We start from the raw sequence: 15191 nt of genomic DNA, 5'->3' as shown, positions 1-15191 counted from the left end.
CTTTCTTATAAGCTCCCTCTAAGTACTGAGAGGAAACTGAGATGTTTAGAGAGAAGTGATTAATGATTCAATTTATGATTCATTATTAATGATTCAAAATTAACGATTCAAAGAGATCATGCATTAACCCTAATAAAAATCAAATAGCTTTGTTTTGGCCAGGAGAGTTAGAACCGTATCTCACATCTGTATCTTAATTTGTTGGGTTTGCTTATCGTGCGTGCATTTGATTTTTAAGAGGAAGGTGGGACAGATACCTCAGGTGGTGGCGCTGGTAACCCTTAACCTGTTGCACTGCACTGTGATGGCACCGGGATCAGGAAATGGAGGTGGGCCCTGTGAGTGCTCCTACATGCTGCACCCACCAGCGCAGGGGCTGGTGGCAGACACCCCTTCCATGGCTGAAAGCTGTGCTGCCTCTTGTGGTCAGGAGTTGAAGCCTGGAGAAGGGCAGCTTGAGTGTGCTGGGGAAGGAAGCAAAGAAGGATGCAAAGCAGGATGCAAAGCTCCTCCATTTCTTCTCATCCGGGCCACATGGAGACCCCATCTGGACTTGAGGAAATCTTTCCCTGTGTAAGCTGCAAGCTTCTAAAGCAGTCTGAAAAAAGCTGTGATTTTCTGTTTAGGCGTTTATCATCAGTGCCCTTATTTAAAAGGAACACATACACTTAACCAGGAGAAAATGCACATTGATGGTGTGTCATTGATTGAGTTCAATTAACTTTTAAATGTAGATGAGTAAGTGGCTCCTGGCCAGGAGAAAGGACATGCTACAGTGAGGCCTTTCCAGGAGAAACCCCTCACTACAAGGAAGACATTGAGGTGCTGCAGCGTGCCCAGAGAAGGGCAATGGGGCTGGGGAAGGGTCTGGAGCACAAGGCTTGTGAGGAGCAGCTGAGGGAACTGGGGTTGTTTAGCCTGGAGAGGAGAAGGCTCAGGGGGGACCTTATTGCTCTCTACAGCTGCCTGAAAGGAGGTTATAGTGAGGTGTCAATCTCTTCTCCCAAGTGACAAGTGATAGGACACGAGAAAAACAGTCTTAAGTTGCTCCAGGGGAGGTTTGGATTGAATGTTAGGAAGACTTTCTTCACTGAAAGGGTGGTCAAGCATTGAAAGAGGCTGCCCGGGGTGGAATCACCATCCCTGGAGGTATTTAAAAAACTGATAGAAGTGATGCTTAGGGACATGGTTTAGTGGTGGACTTGGCAGTGCTAGGGTAAGGGTTGGACTTGATGATCTTAAAGGCCTTTTTTAACCTAAAGAGTTCTATGATTCTATGACTCGGAAGGCTGAGTGTTCATTTCTAGGCTACAAGGTCCGACTGCTTACTTTCTGTGACCTGGGAGTACTGTATTTCGATTTGCCAGAGGTCTGCATCCACGTGTTTTTGTCTCCCATCCTATTATATTTTCCAGAGTTGTAGGTGCTGGTTTTGCCCTTGCCCAAATTACAGCAGAGTTTGAGTAGAGGAGAAACCTTGAACTTCTCAAGACTGAGGGTAGGTCCCAGTTGTGAGATTATTTGCAGGAGAGGATCTGTTTGGAAGTATACAATGAGTTCTGCCATTTAGAGGTGTGCACTGTCCCAAGTGCTTGAGTTGAGTGGCCAAAATGTACTGGTTTACCTCTGTCTTAGTGAAAAGATGAATGTTTATATGAGAAAGATGGTAACCCTGTATCACCAGTGTGTGATACCAGAGCTAAGGATGCTATACTTAGCCCTTATGGATTGACACGTGTTGAATGGGAAATAAAATTTCTTAAGGTTATAGAGCAGAACCTTACCAGGTTGTGTGCCAAATGTTATTGGCTTGATAAATATTTTAAGCATTCCTTTAATTAATCTTCTGTGGTTAATATTAACCACAATTACCTCCTGAGTACAGTTTTGGAAAATACTTTTTAAATTCAGATGTGCAAGTGGTGGTGCATAGCTGCTCATTTTGTACTTTGTGTCTTCTCCTGTCAGTAAGAGCATTGAAATTATTATTAACCTTTTGACTAGATAAATTTATCTCTGTAACATATACCTGTAGAGCTTTTTGGCTGGAAAACCATTTGCAAAGGTAAAATTTTGTGTTGTAGTATGAACAGTACTGAACTTACTGTTTATAATGTATTGAAGGCTTTTCACGCATCTGACTCATTTCTTAGCTAAGACTAAATAATCGTCTGTCATCTGATACAAAAAATTAGAGCATTTAATTTGATGTTGTGACACTGCAACTTGAGGAAGGACAAACTTCCTGGAATATGAAAATTTTTTCCCGGGGGAGGGGAATAACAAGTCTTAATGAACTGTGATTATTTTAGCAGTCTTATTTGGATTTTTTCTTAATACTTCTAATGAAATCTAATTTATTTTAAGGCAGAAATTACTAGGCTATTAGATCATCAGCTTTAACTACTTTCACCATAGCAGCCTGTACATTTTCCATCTAGATTCTATTTCAGGGTCTAATCAGTTCTTACACTTTCTAAGTAACTTTTATGTTCTGAGCTTCCAAGGTGATATTTAGCTTTGTTTTGATAGTTTCACTCATATAGGGGAAAGTCCTCTTTGAATTTGGTTTCATTTCTCTCAAAGACTGGGGCTTGGATATATTTGAAAACATAAACGTGGCTAACCAGTGAACTGTGGCTGGGCAGGATAACCAGGTTGTTGTTGCTGTTGAAGCTGCGTCTCCCTTCCCTCTCCCTGTGCTGAAGCAGGTGCCGTTTAGGTGCCTAGTGATTGTAACAGCCAGGTAATTCAAAGAAAGATTTAGGTCCTGCCAGACATACAGCATGCAAGTGGGACTTGAAGGAGATGCTTTTTGATTTATGAACATTTTTTTCTCTAGTTCTTTACTGGACTACTCCTTTTTTAAGCGAATCCTGAATATTCAGAGAGACACTTTTAAGTAGAACATACAGAATGTGTTAGAGGCATGCCAGTGCACGTTGTGATTGCAGAGGTCTTTTGCCTCCAGCTGTTTATATTTATGAAGTTCCTGAGATTACAGGCTTTTGCATGGGATTCACTGCTTCGTGAACTAACCAAACAGTTGCATGAGTGATGTGTGTAGGTGGATTGCTCTCAAACAACAGAAATTTCCTCTTAATAAGTCTACTTAGTATTTAGAGAGGAGGACTTCTGTAGTGAATTTCAGATTTCACTGTGTTTCATTGAGCAAGATTAACCGATCCTTGTGGGTAAATGAAACGAGCCATATAAAGTTCAGTTTGCCTGCTGATATCACCAGGCCACACAGTAAATGAAGGTGTCATCACACTGGGCATGCTTTCATGTAGAGCATATCCCTGAGAAGGTTTAATGATGCCTTTAATTAAATATATAGAGAGCTGAAGGAAAAGTAAGAATTCTGTAACTAAAGTACAGTTTACTGTCTGTTAGTAATGCTATTTTGACATGCTATGTCTTTCTCTTCAACATTTTTTTCTTGATTAATTTTATCTAAAGCAGACATGTGCATAGAGTGTAATGTGTTTTTGTTGTATAGGTGATCAGTCCAAACTTAGGATGATGCTTTCTAATACTGTTTGTCTCAGCTTGCAAGTTCTCGTTTTGGGGTAATATTTGAAGGATAGGCATCTTCAGTTTCAAAATAAGGATGGAACTCCATTCTGATGGATCCACAAGTTAAAAAATAAAGTAAAAAAAAAAAAAGGGAAAAAATCTACAAGCATTTGTTTTCTCATCCTTCAACACAGAGATTATAGACCTAGAAGACCTGTTTATTGGAATTGCATTTAAGGCAATTCCCAAGATTTGTTGTTCAAACTCACAACTTTCAAAGCACTGCAATTTTCTAGTACAGCCGGTAAAGTGCAGGCCATGGAATATTTCTATGTGATCTCCTTAAATTAGAGCAGATGTCTTAAAAAGTTACACAGTCTTTGTTTTAAAATTCAAACTAAAGGATCTAGCATAAGCCCTGTTAGTCATACCTAAGTTCAGTTCACCTTTCCTGTACAGTGCTGTTTTTCTACCTGTGTTCATATCATCTGTAATGAAGTCACTCCTTAGACTTTGACAGTATAAAATAGACTCAAATCATTGGTGTCCTGTTCCGCTGATTTTGCAAGTCCCATGGCTTTTTATTTTTATTTTAAGACTCTCAATATTGGCTTTAAAGTAAGTTAAATGGAATAATACTATTTTTAGTGTCTCTGCCTCTGGATTTTACACTTTAGTACATCTTGTTTAAAAATAAAAATTGAGAAGCAAGAAGTGGTAGCTTAATCACAGCCAGTACTTTCACATGTAATTATAAGGTTTTATCTATTACATTTTTTTGTTTTTTAGAGGGACCTTGCCTGAGCTGATTTTTTGGTGATGTTTTGCTTGCTTTATCTGATTATTTTGCCATTATAAATTATGAGAGTTAATTTCCATGCAATCTCAAAGTTTGTTCTCCTGTATTGAAATTAATCATCACAGAAGAAAGGCAGATTACAGGTTTTTCTGAGTGTTGTAAGTACATGCCTATGCGTGGATGCATCCAGGCACTGAAGCTGAAAGCCTTTTTCTAATTAATGGTATCTATGGGATACCACTGTCACACACCTAAGCTACTTGTCTCCCAATGCGGAAAGTGATTTAAATGGCTGTGCAGCACCACAGATAGTTGGATTCTCTGACAGTTGGATTCTCTCAAACTTGTATTTCTCTTACTTATTCAGGAAACTCAGAGCTAGAGGTAATTTTGAAAACCTTGAGATAGAGAGAAAGGGAAAGGGCTGGGTTATGTGCCGTGAAGAAGAATTTCTGAATACAGATCGTATCTTTTTTCTGACATGTGGTCTACAGGCCTTTTCATACCATGAGTGACTCCAAGCAGGTAGTCACTGATAAACCTTGAATTATCTGGATAAAGATTCCAGAAACCAGTGACTAGGAGAGTGCTCCCCCAAGCTTCGTGTCTTCTCTGCACGGTACCTGACTATCCTATAGTGCATAGAATTTAGATCAGCTTTGTGGGTACAGCTCTTATTTAAGGGATAAGAACATTTGACTTGGTCCCATAATATGTGCTTGAATCATATCAGACAGCTTAATTGCCTTTAAGGGCCTGGTAGGGTCTGACATGGACACTGGAAAAACATGGGTGGAGATTGCAGGAAGATCCTTGGAGAAAGCAACAACAGCAATGTATTCTGTCCAAATAAAGAAAATCTGAGCATGTAGTATGAGGGTAGAGAGTGTTGCTTTTGTCTTGGATCAACAAGACTTAGGACAGGATTCAGGGAGGGGTAGTTGCTCTAGGTGAGCTCAGAAATTATCCTCTGGTAGGAACTTTACATCAGTCTGAAGTGAACTTTGCCTCCAAAACTCCTTTGTATAGGCAGATCTGTCACACTGGCCTATGTCTTTTCCAGTCGCTAAAGTAGAAGATGCCAGGTATCAAGTTTTATTGAGGTGGAAAAGAATAAATAGAAACAAAGGCTTACCTCACTATTCCTTTGAGATCAAGAGAGTAAAATCGAGCTCTCTTCAGGGAACTTGTTTCTTTATTGAAAGAAAAACTCAAAGGAGGGTGTTGAGCATGGAGCTTCAGTCAAGTGGGGTAAAATGAGGAAAAGAGTAAGGCGAGAGTGATACTTAAATAGATGTTCACTGAACTAATGGAAGGTCCAGAAAGCCAGTATCACCTGGAGGAGGTTGTACTGGTAAATGAGGGAACAATTGGTTCCACAGTAATCACTCTTTTTTGGACCTTTTTGTTGTTAAAACCCACATTTTAATTTCAGAAGAGTTCATTAATTTTGTAAGACTCCAGGTCTTTGTCCTGCTTGGAGCAAGGGAAATGGCTAGATGATCTCCAGAGTTTCCTTCTAGCCTCAGCTTTTCTGTGATCCCATGAAGATCTGCAGATTTGTCAGCAGTTCTAGCCCTGGATGTCTTTTAAGAATAAGTTCAGAAAAGTCCTTAGTTATCCAAAAGTGCTATGTTATTTTGTCTTTATTTATTTGATCCTAAAGTCTCTTCCTACTATTTTGTGTGATGATTAAGTGGTAAAAATGGCTTATACATGAGTTGTAGCTTATTAGTTTTCTCCCCCAGTTTTTTGTCATCTGTAAAACTTCAGTATTTTCAACATCAGGTAACTGGAAAGATAGTAAATATTATGAAGTCTGCAGGAATCTACAAGAAAAGTGCTTAAAGTTGTTTTCCTGTTTAGATACATCTTAAGACTAATTTTTAAATGCATCATGTTCTTGCATTGCTCTAGTTACAACCCAAAATGTCATGTACTGCTATATTGGGTATCTTACATAAATCTTGTTTTCTTTTTACCCTATTACTCTTATGATCCAGATTTTCAACCTAATCCCAAGTTAGTTTAAGACCTATATTCAGTACATCCATGACTGACACTAATTGTCTTAACTGTATTTTAGTTTTCTTACCAAGTTCTATATTACAGTTATTTGGATTGTTACCTTTTCTTCTCTTTGTGGTGGTACAGTGTTAGCTTTCTCCTAATCTTCTAATACTTTCCAGCATTTTAGGACTCACTGAAGTAAAAATTAATGGTCCATAGTATGGCTTATTCAGCTTCCTAAATTCTTGGATGTTGTTTATCTGATCTGGTGGTTTAAAAATATTTAGCTTTAGATGTGTTAACATCTCTGTTTACATACTGCTGGATTGCAAAGCATTTTCACCATGGGACTACATAAGCTAGGTATCCTTTAAGAAATGTGACAAAATATTAATTGAACATATTTCTTTCTTTCTGTTTTGTGTTCTTACTGATTCTGGCATTTTCAGCTAGTATGGGTCCAGTAACACAGTAGAAGTTAAGTATTTTTGTTGTTGTTTTTCAGAACAGACTCCTTTATATCACCCTCAGTTAAACTATCTAAATGAACTTTCCTACCTCCTGTGTTTATTTGCTTTTCTTATCAATCTCTCACAGTTTATGACTTCAGGGTTTATAGCCACTATTAAGAGAAGTCTTCCATTATGTCATTGGAGCCAGCTGCTTTCAGTTCCCCTCTCTGGCTGCAGTTTAGTGAACAGCTGAGCTGGGTTGATGGTGTGTTCCTGCCAAAATTCCCTACCCCTTCCTGCTCTTGAGTTGGGAATTCCTGTGCCTGATGTTTGCAGCTGCAAGCTGGTTCAGTTGGCTTAACTTAGCACAAATATTTTTTTTCCTCCCCACTGGGTTCAATGTGTGTCTGGTTGGTGAGTTGACTCATAAACAGACATGATGCATGGCCAGAACTGGTACAAGGTGTGGTGGGTGAAGATGGAGAGCGTGGCCCATGTCTTTTGGCAGTATTGGACTGTTCAGCTGGCTCATCATGAAGCTGCAGCCTAAGCCTGTTTGGCTGGTTTTAATTAGTGTAGGCAACACAGTCATTGATTATTGCTTTATGAGCATCTAGAAAATCTAAAAGCTGACCTTTTCAAGTACCACCTGCTCATACTTATTTGAACCTGATTATAAACAACAAATGCAATCAAGTTATGGTGACCTGGTTGTCACTAATACTTGGTTGTGCAGTCCAGCCAGGCAGCTTAAGATGAGGTATAATTTATGATTCTTTGTTTGGCAACTGCATCAGAGAGTGTTTAATTTATGTTCAATTCTTTTCACAACTTCTATTCTCCAACCTTCAGTTTTGAGCCCAGTTTGGAGCACTACAAATGAGTTGCTCATAATCTACTCACAGCCAGCAAGCATGCAAGTTTCTGCAGAGTTTAGGACACTCCTACAGGAAAGCAGTTGTGCAGCATTTCTTAACTCAGGAAGGTGACAAGCCGAAGGGGGTCTCCAAGATTAGATGTGGCTGACAGCAGATCACTTGAATCCTAACAGTATCTCTCAAAGTCAAAGTGTGATCAGGCTGTAAGTAGTTCTAATATGGTCCTTACCAGCAGCCCTGCACGTCCTGATTTGAAAGTACATCTTGACTACAGCAACGTTTCTCGAATCTTGGTGCAGTGTGCTTTATTCTGGAAGGATGGCATCAGTTTATTCCCTACAGAAATACTCCCACATTGTTTTTAACAAATTCCTTGTCTTGACCCAGTCGCTACAATTACCATAGTTGGGTTACAGAGATGACAGTGGAGTTCATGCAAGATGCTGAGAGTATTCTCTGTAGAGCCAGTAAAGTCTGGGGAGAACACTGAAAGACATACCTGATGTGACCTGACGTTCATTTGAATCATTATTTGCAAATGTCTGGTTAGATCTGGTTGTGTATCTACTGTGAACATGACAATTCATGTGTGTCTTTAAATATAGCTAATGGCAGCAGTAACAGTAAAAAACCCTGCCTTGCTGGGAGAGAGGTGAAGGCGGCTTTGCTAAACATTCATGGCAGAGATACAGAGGCAAGTACAAAATGCTCTACAAAGTCTAAGAGAATAGAAGATCCTTTAACTAAAGGGAAGTGTCCAGAAGAGACTTAACAAGAATTTTAATGCAGTTGGATAACCCATCTTTGGACTGGACAGATGGGTGATGGCAGATACTGATGTTCATTATGAATACTAATCAAGTTCTTAAAAATATTCTGTTTTCTTAATTCCAGAAAAAACCAATAGAAGAGATCACAGGGTTTCAAATATAGCAGCAGGAGATGCCCAGTGTTACCAGTTAACTTTTACAAGGTTGATGTAGTAATCTGTCTTGTGTTCAAAGTGTGTTGTATATGGCACAGTATGCTGTGAATACAGCTTCTACGAGGAGGATGTAGCAGGCTACTGGTGCTGCTGGACATTGGAGCAAGGTCTTAAGATTTGCTCCAGATGCTAAAATAATGGCTTGTAGATTGTTGTGAGTAGCTGAAATAGTGAACATGTCTTCTAGATACTACTGCACACTTACCTTTACTGATGACCTGAACAGGAGGTATAGCCGAGTCTATGCTCCCCTGGGCTGGGAATGGCTCTTCAAGGGTGAAACTTGGCACAATTTTTGCTTACACACTGGTGTTGAGGTAATACTCACCACTTTAAGAAAGATGCATCATTTTTTGAAAGTTTGTTTTCAACTTGTGACAACTGTAGTCTTTTCCTAACCATCAGCAGCATGAAAAGCAGGAGACTGCACTGTTGGTGCCTAAACAGGGGATGAACCACTTCCTGAAACACAAATTATGGTTTTACTCTTTGACCAAACCCAGGTTATTGTAGGACTGTTTTAAGATGGATGATCCCTTGGATGAAATGCTAGAAGATGCTATTTGCCAAAACCCTCTGAATTCTTAATGCCTGTTTTTGTGGCATCTCCTGGGGATCAGCTGGCAAAAGTGCTGCCACCTTGAGCAATCTGGAAAGGTCAGGGAAATGGGGGTACTTGTTCCCCACTTCTCCCTCTTGTTGCCTGGAAGCAAAGGCAGATGCTTAGATGAACTGTGCTCCCCATGTTCAGTCAGCGGAGTGCAGTAATGCCAAGTTTTAGCTCACAGCTCTGTGGACAGAACAGCACTTCTTGCAAGGGAAGACATCCTGCATGCTCTCCCACAGTATTAAAGGTACAACTTCAGTTTTGAGAAGGCTGAGGGCCACAAATAAATTGCAGAACACCAAAAGAATAGCTGTAATGGCCCATCACCCTGACTTTTTAAAAATTTTCAACTCCTTTATGGGGAAGTTATGTCAAATACCTCTTCTACCCCTTAATCTAAAGAGAACACTGGAGCCCACATTTGTTTTTCCATGTAATTTCCTTATTCTGTCTCCTGTGAGAGCAGTGTTTGCTCTGTATTAACTCGAGAAATTACAGCAAAGTAACAGTGTGTTTGCCTGAGGCTGTTTCTTGTCCTAGGTGTGCAAGATGCAGTTCTTAAATTGAGAAATCTTCTGCATTTTAGACCTTAAACAAAACTAAATTCAATCTATCTTCTCAGTAGAAGTGGACATCCAGCTTACTGTGTTATCAAGTGACTCAGAACATGGAAACGTGATTTGAGCAGGAGAAAAACTGCAGCAGCATTTGGTCTGTACATGGGAACAGGCTGGTGAGACTTTGGAGAGATGTCAGCTGCAGAGATGGCAGATCAGAGACTGTGACACTCCTGTGCTCACATACTCAAGTACTTGGTGTGTGATGTAATCTAGGAACTGCTCAGAAGCAAGAAGAGACTTATACACAGAGGCTGAGGGATACTGGCGTGTGGAGGACAAGCTTGTGTTCAGGAGCGAGGTGAGGTGCTTAGTCAGAGGCTGAAAGCTCTGTCTGTTTGGACTTTAGTTCTCTGTCAAAACCCACAGTCCTGTAAGGCTCCAGAGAAATTCGGTGCAACAGAAGTAGAAGGTAAGTAAGTAACAGTTTCTGAGCTCTGGTGGTTGTGTTTTGTTTTTTTGTGGGTTTTTTTCCTTCCCAAGTTGTATTGGTGCATCTTGCCTGGATGCAATGTCTTCTCAGTACTAACACTGGGGCAGCTTTAGTATTTCTGTATTAGTGATGACTATTCATATAACCTACTGATGACAGTAGTGTGAAGTGGAAAGGAAGGCTGTGGGGATTATATAAGGAGTTAATCTAATTACAAAGCATGGGGGGACATCTGGAGGGGACAATCAGCAATTGTTGTAAAAATGGGCTGCTTCATTTAGCCATGATGAAGAAAGAACTGAGTCATCACTGAACACATTACCACTGCTTTCTGGAGCAGAAAACATGACTTCGGAAACAAGAACCTCAAGAAGGCAGATGATGCTAAGGGTGATGCTAAGAGAAGAAGTTGAATTGTAATCAAAGTGGTGAAGTTAGCATGATTTATGGCTTGTAATTATTAAACCTATTTTTTAAAAAAACTATACCAGCTAGGTTTTAATAATGAAAAAATAAAAGCTAAGTTACAGAACAAGGCTTTTTGAAAGAAATACAGCTGGGACAATAGCAAAAAAAATCATACTTCAGTTATAATAATTAAAATAGCCATCCCAGATTTAAAAATGGAAAGAATGGATTCCAAAGGAAGTGCAAGCAACTACAGAAAATGCAGAATATGAGTATTAAATATTTAATAAGTAATCCAGAAAAGGCCTCTTGTGTTTTTAAGATTATTTTATTCTTTAAAGACTGTTTGCTTTCTGTTGGTTATTGAATGAGCTAAGGGAGAACTTAAAAATCAACATGTTGGTAAACATGGAGGTCAAACTGAGTTGAGAAGGAATACTCAGTAGCGTAATAATATGCAAACTGGAATATAAGCATTAAGTTTTAAATGAAGAGGCCTGGTTATCAGTCCCGTCAAGGGCACCACACAGTATGTTATTTGCTGCTTTAGTACCTTGAACTGTTTTTAGCTTACTCTATCCTTGGAGGAATTCCAGAGTTTTTACTTGCATGTTCTAAAGTAAAATTGCCCTTTCATGACAACTGAAATGGAAACTAATTATGTAGCAATTCCAAGAAAACAAAAGGTACACAGATATTAAGATGCCTATCTTAAGCTTCTCAAACACACAAGTTTTAAAATTTAATCCTTGTTGGCATGATGCAAGACCTTCCTTTCTAGATAGATAGCAAACCCCAACACAGCTGTAACTCCCATGCTGTTGCAGTTGATAATCAAATATCTTACCTCCTTCAAATACCCTACATAAATTTGGCAGTGGTAGAGGTAGTCAGTTACCCCTGAAAAACTACCTGATCACGTACTCAGATAATCACAAACCTGCCTGAGCAGTATAAATCCAGTTTACAGTAGTTGTGAGTAGTATGTGGGCACTGGCTTACAATAACAAAAGTCAAATGTTAACAGAAGTCCCAGAGCAGAGCAATGATCTCTGACACTTTGAAGTTCAATGAATACTAGAAGAACTGAGCAGCTCTATACTTGTTTACATCCCTATCATCCAGTAACTGAGGATGCTGGAGGAGTAGAATGGAAATGGCTTGTGAGCTCTCCATGCCACAGTCTGTTCTTTGGCCATTGTTGGACAGGCTGCTGGGCTAGATGGACCATTTGGTCTGACTATCAGGCACTTACATTCTTCACTCCTGCCTTCTAGCAGAAGATAAGAATCAAGCTCTTGGACTATTGCCTTCCAGCATGACAAGAATGGTACTTCGTGCAATGATATTTAACCAGCTGAGAAAATGAATCTAATGTCATGACTGACTAAACTTACATAGGCTGTGGGATTAGTAGGAAAGAGACAGATTCAAACACATTTATTCAGTTTCAACTTTTGTTTCTGTAGTTGCAGCTTAGAAGGACTACTCTCAGGCTGCTGTAGTAGTACTTAAATGGTCTACTTTTATAGACTGGTGGAACAGAAGAAATCAGAAAGAATTACTTTAATCTTGCTACTGATTTTTTCCCTGTGCACTCAACAAGATACAGGCTTAAGGAAGTTACGGAATGTACAGCATTTGATAGCACAATTTACAGAGCAGCTCATGCCTATCAAGTTGAGATTTTTCTAATAAATGTATCTACAGTTCTGCCTAATCTAAGTGGTTAGTTAATCATAAAGGCATAATCCATTTTTTGTAGACATCTCAGGCATTCCAGTTTAGTAAAGCTGCAACTCTTTGCAGAAGTCATCTTTCCACCCACATTCTGTGTGGTGTTTTTTGAATATGTAAAAGACTTTGTATATTATCTCTACCCCTTATCACTTAAAAAGAAATTAACATTTTTCAGTACAGGTATAGTTTTGTTCTATTATCGCTTAGAAGCTCTGTGGGACTATGCAAAAGTACAGGCAATATAAATCAGTATGTAAATTATATATTACATGTTTATTATGGGTGCATATTTTTAAAAATTTACATTTTATGAAAAATCAGAAGTATTTACAATTTTTGTAAGATAAACTTGTATGCTCTAATTTACAGTCTGATGTAATAACAATTCATAAAATTTCAGATTCTTTAGAGTTGTGTTTACAAGTTAATTTTCTTAGGAGGCAGCTACAATGGATATTGTTGTACACACAAGCAAGAACCAGCTTGCTATGTATGTTTTGTTTTTGCTTTTATCAGATAGCTACATGTGCTTTTTACATTGTTTTTGAATTTCTTTACAAAAAGTCTATATAAACTTGTATGGCTTCAAAATTGTAACCTGCACCCAATGCAAAAGTATGTATAATTACCTGAATGAAGGCTAGTTTAAAAGTGCTGAAACATAACTACTTCATTTAACTTATAAAAGAAAGTAATACTTGATTAAAAATAGCAACGCAGTTTTGGGTTTTCATTAATAAAATATTGTCTTGTTAAACACAGTTTGATTGCAAAGCAGATTACAATTAAGATTCCAGTAAAAAGACTGTACCATTTTATGAGTTAGGAATTTACCATTCCATCAGATTAGCAAATTAAAAGCCAAATATACTCTTCCCATCAAATCTACAGTACAGTATGTGCTTAGTGCTAACAATAGAACTCTCATCTGCGAAAGTGTGTAGTATACATTAGTATTTACGCAGCTTCTACAAAGCTCAATTTCTTGTAAAGCTTCATCAGTCCATTCATTACTGGTTTTGCATTAATTAGTTCAAGCACGTTTCACTGAAAACATATATATAATACAGAACTTAAAATAGATACAGGTATTCAAAATAGTCATATATCCCCATGGGCAGGTTACTGTTTGCCCCAGTACTTTTGATTTCAGCACTGAAAAAACACTTGATAGAAATACGTAGAAGATTTTCTAAATTAGTGACTTGCTTTAAAAAATGTTACTTATGTGTCACTTCCCTGTGCTTAGGCTGTGGCAAGCAGATTAGGTGACAATACAAATATTAAAATTGGTGGTTACAGAAAAAAATTAAACTAATATAAATGGCAGTACTTGTCATCCTGCTGCCATAAAATATACTTCTAAAATGCTATTCCTGCCAAAGTATTAAGTTTACATTCACATCATATATCCCAAAACCACTCACAGTCTGAAGACCTGCAGTAAAAGTGAAGGGAAATGCTGTTTGCTTTTGAAAGTTTGCTTTTACCATCTTCGGAGATTTTTCAGGATTCTCATCTTTGGTGACATTAAAGTTACTATCTCAAAGTTTCGAAGTCCTGCATAATGCATCACCCTTTACTACAGCCACATTTATTGGAATTACTCCATGAGGAAGTAATCCAGTATTTTAAACTCCTTTTAAAACAATCTTAAGTCTTTGCAAATGTGCCTTCTAAATAAATCCCAGTCAAAGAAATTTTTATAAAGTTGTGTGTATTATACAAACACTGTGCTTTCTTGATGAAGAGCCAAACTTTGAAAAATGAAGTGAGGCACATGAATTACAAATTGGATAGGCACGGGCTTTTTTTAAAGGCACAAATGTTATGCAGTTCATATAAAAATAAATTAAATCTACACCATTAATTAAAACAATCACAATGCCCATAAAATTTACTAACTGCAGAAGTAAACCTCTGCTGTCTTTTGCAATTTTGTAACACATTGCACTTAGGAAAAAACCCTATATGAAACAACTTTTATGTTAATAATATATGATACATGGGCATCAAGGTACATTTCTTTTATACATCTCTAACTCAGCTGGTTTTGTGGCATGAGTGGATACAAGAATTACATGAGACTTTGCCTCTGCTTTCTTTAAAAACTGGCAGTTGAAGAATCTGAAAAATTAATATTACTTATGGAAACCTCAAATATTTCTTAATCTCCTACATTTTTAGGTTTACTGCTTACAGTATAACATACAATTTTATACTTCCATTACAACTATGGATTACTGTTTTGATTTCATCTATAGAAATTTACTAAAATTTCAGCAAATTTTCCCAAATATTGCAGTTGATCATTTACAGACAGTGTTGAAGTTAACTTCAGTGCTATTATAAAGTAATAAAAAGTTCGCAAAATGACTTTTAAAAGTGCATTTCCTGTTCCGTAGTTCAGCCTCAAAGTAGGTCAACATTTTAAAAAAATTAATGCATATTAAAATAGTGTTTGACAAGTAAAGAGGGGCAGAGTGAGCTTCTTGCACTCCTTTGATCCAATGACTTTCACAGGTACATCAGCAATCTGCCATATACCGTCCTGAAAAAAAAAAAAAAAAGCAGTTTTTTTGTAGTCACTAGACAAAACAGATTTTATCAGTATTTTCCTGTGAGCAGTTTGAGTGACTATGGAGAATAAAAAAATCTGTGAAACAGTTTTCAGCCACATTTTAATAAAAAGCAACTATTTATGCATCACTTACTTAACAGTTTCATGTTTTATAATTCAGCA

The 15191-nt window shown here is 38.0% G+C and overlaps 1 protein-coding gene across 5 annotated transcripts in view; it reads right to left on the bottom strand.

Annotated features, from left to right (window-relative positions):
- Positions 1-12702: 12702 nt before the first annotated feature.
- FCHO2 (FCH and mu domain containing endocytic adaptor 2) overlaps positions 12703-15191 on the bottom strand; it is a 100131-nt gene continuing 97642 nt past the window's right edge. For all 5 annotated transcript variants that reach the window (XM_056323666.1, XM_056323661.1, XM_056323662.1 and 2 more), the window contains one exon: positions 12703-14999. In XM_056323666.1, the coding sequence (XP_056179641.1) occupies positions 14977-14999 (23 nt within the window). In that variant the 3' untranslated portion in view covers positions 12703-14976. The remainder of the gene's footprint in view (positions 15000-15191) is intronic.

The sequence above is a fragment of the Falco biarmicus genome, chromosome Z (assembly GCF_023638135.1).
Source record: "Falco biarmicus isolate bFalBia1 chromosome Z, bFalBia1.pri, whole genome shotgun sequence".
Classification (NCBI taxonomy): Eukaryota; Metazoa; Chordata; class Aves; order Falconiformes; family Falconidae; genus Falco; species Falco biarmicus.
Note: the sequence above shows the minus strand (reverse complement) of the source record. Positions and strands in the feature narration are given on the sequence as shown.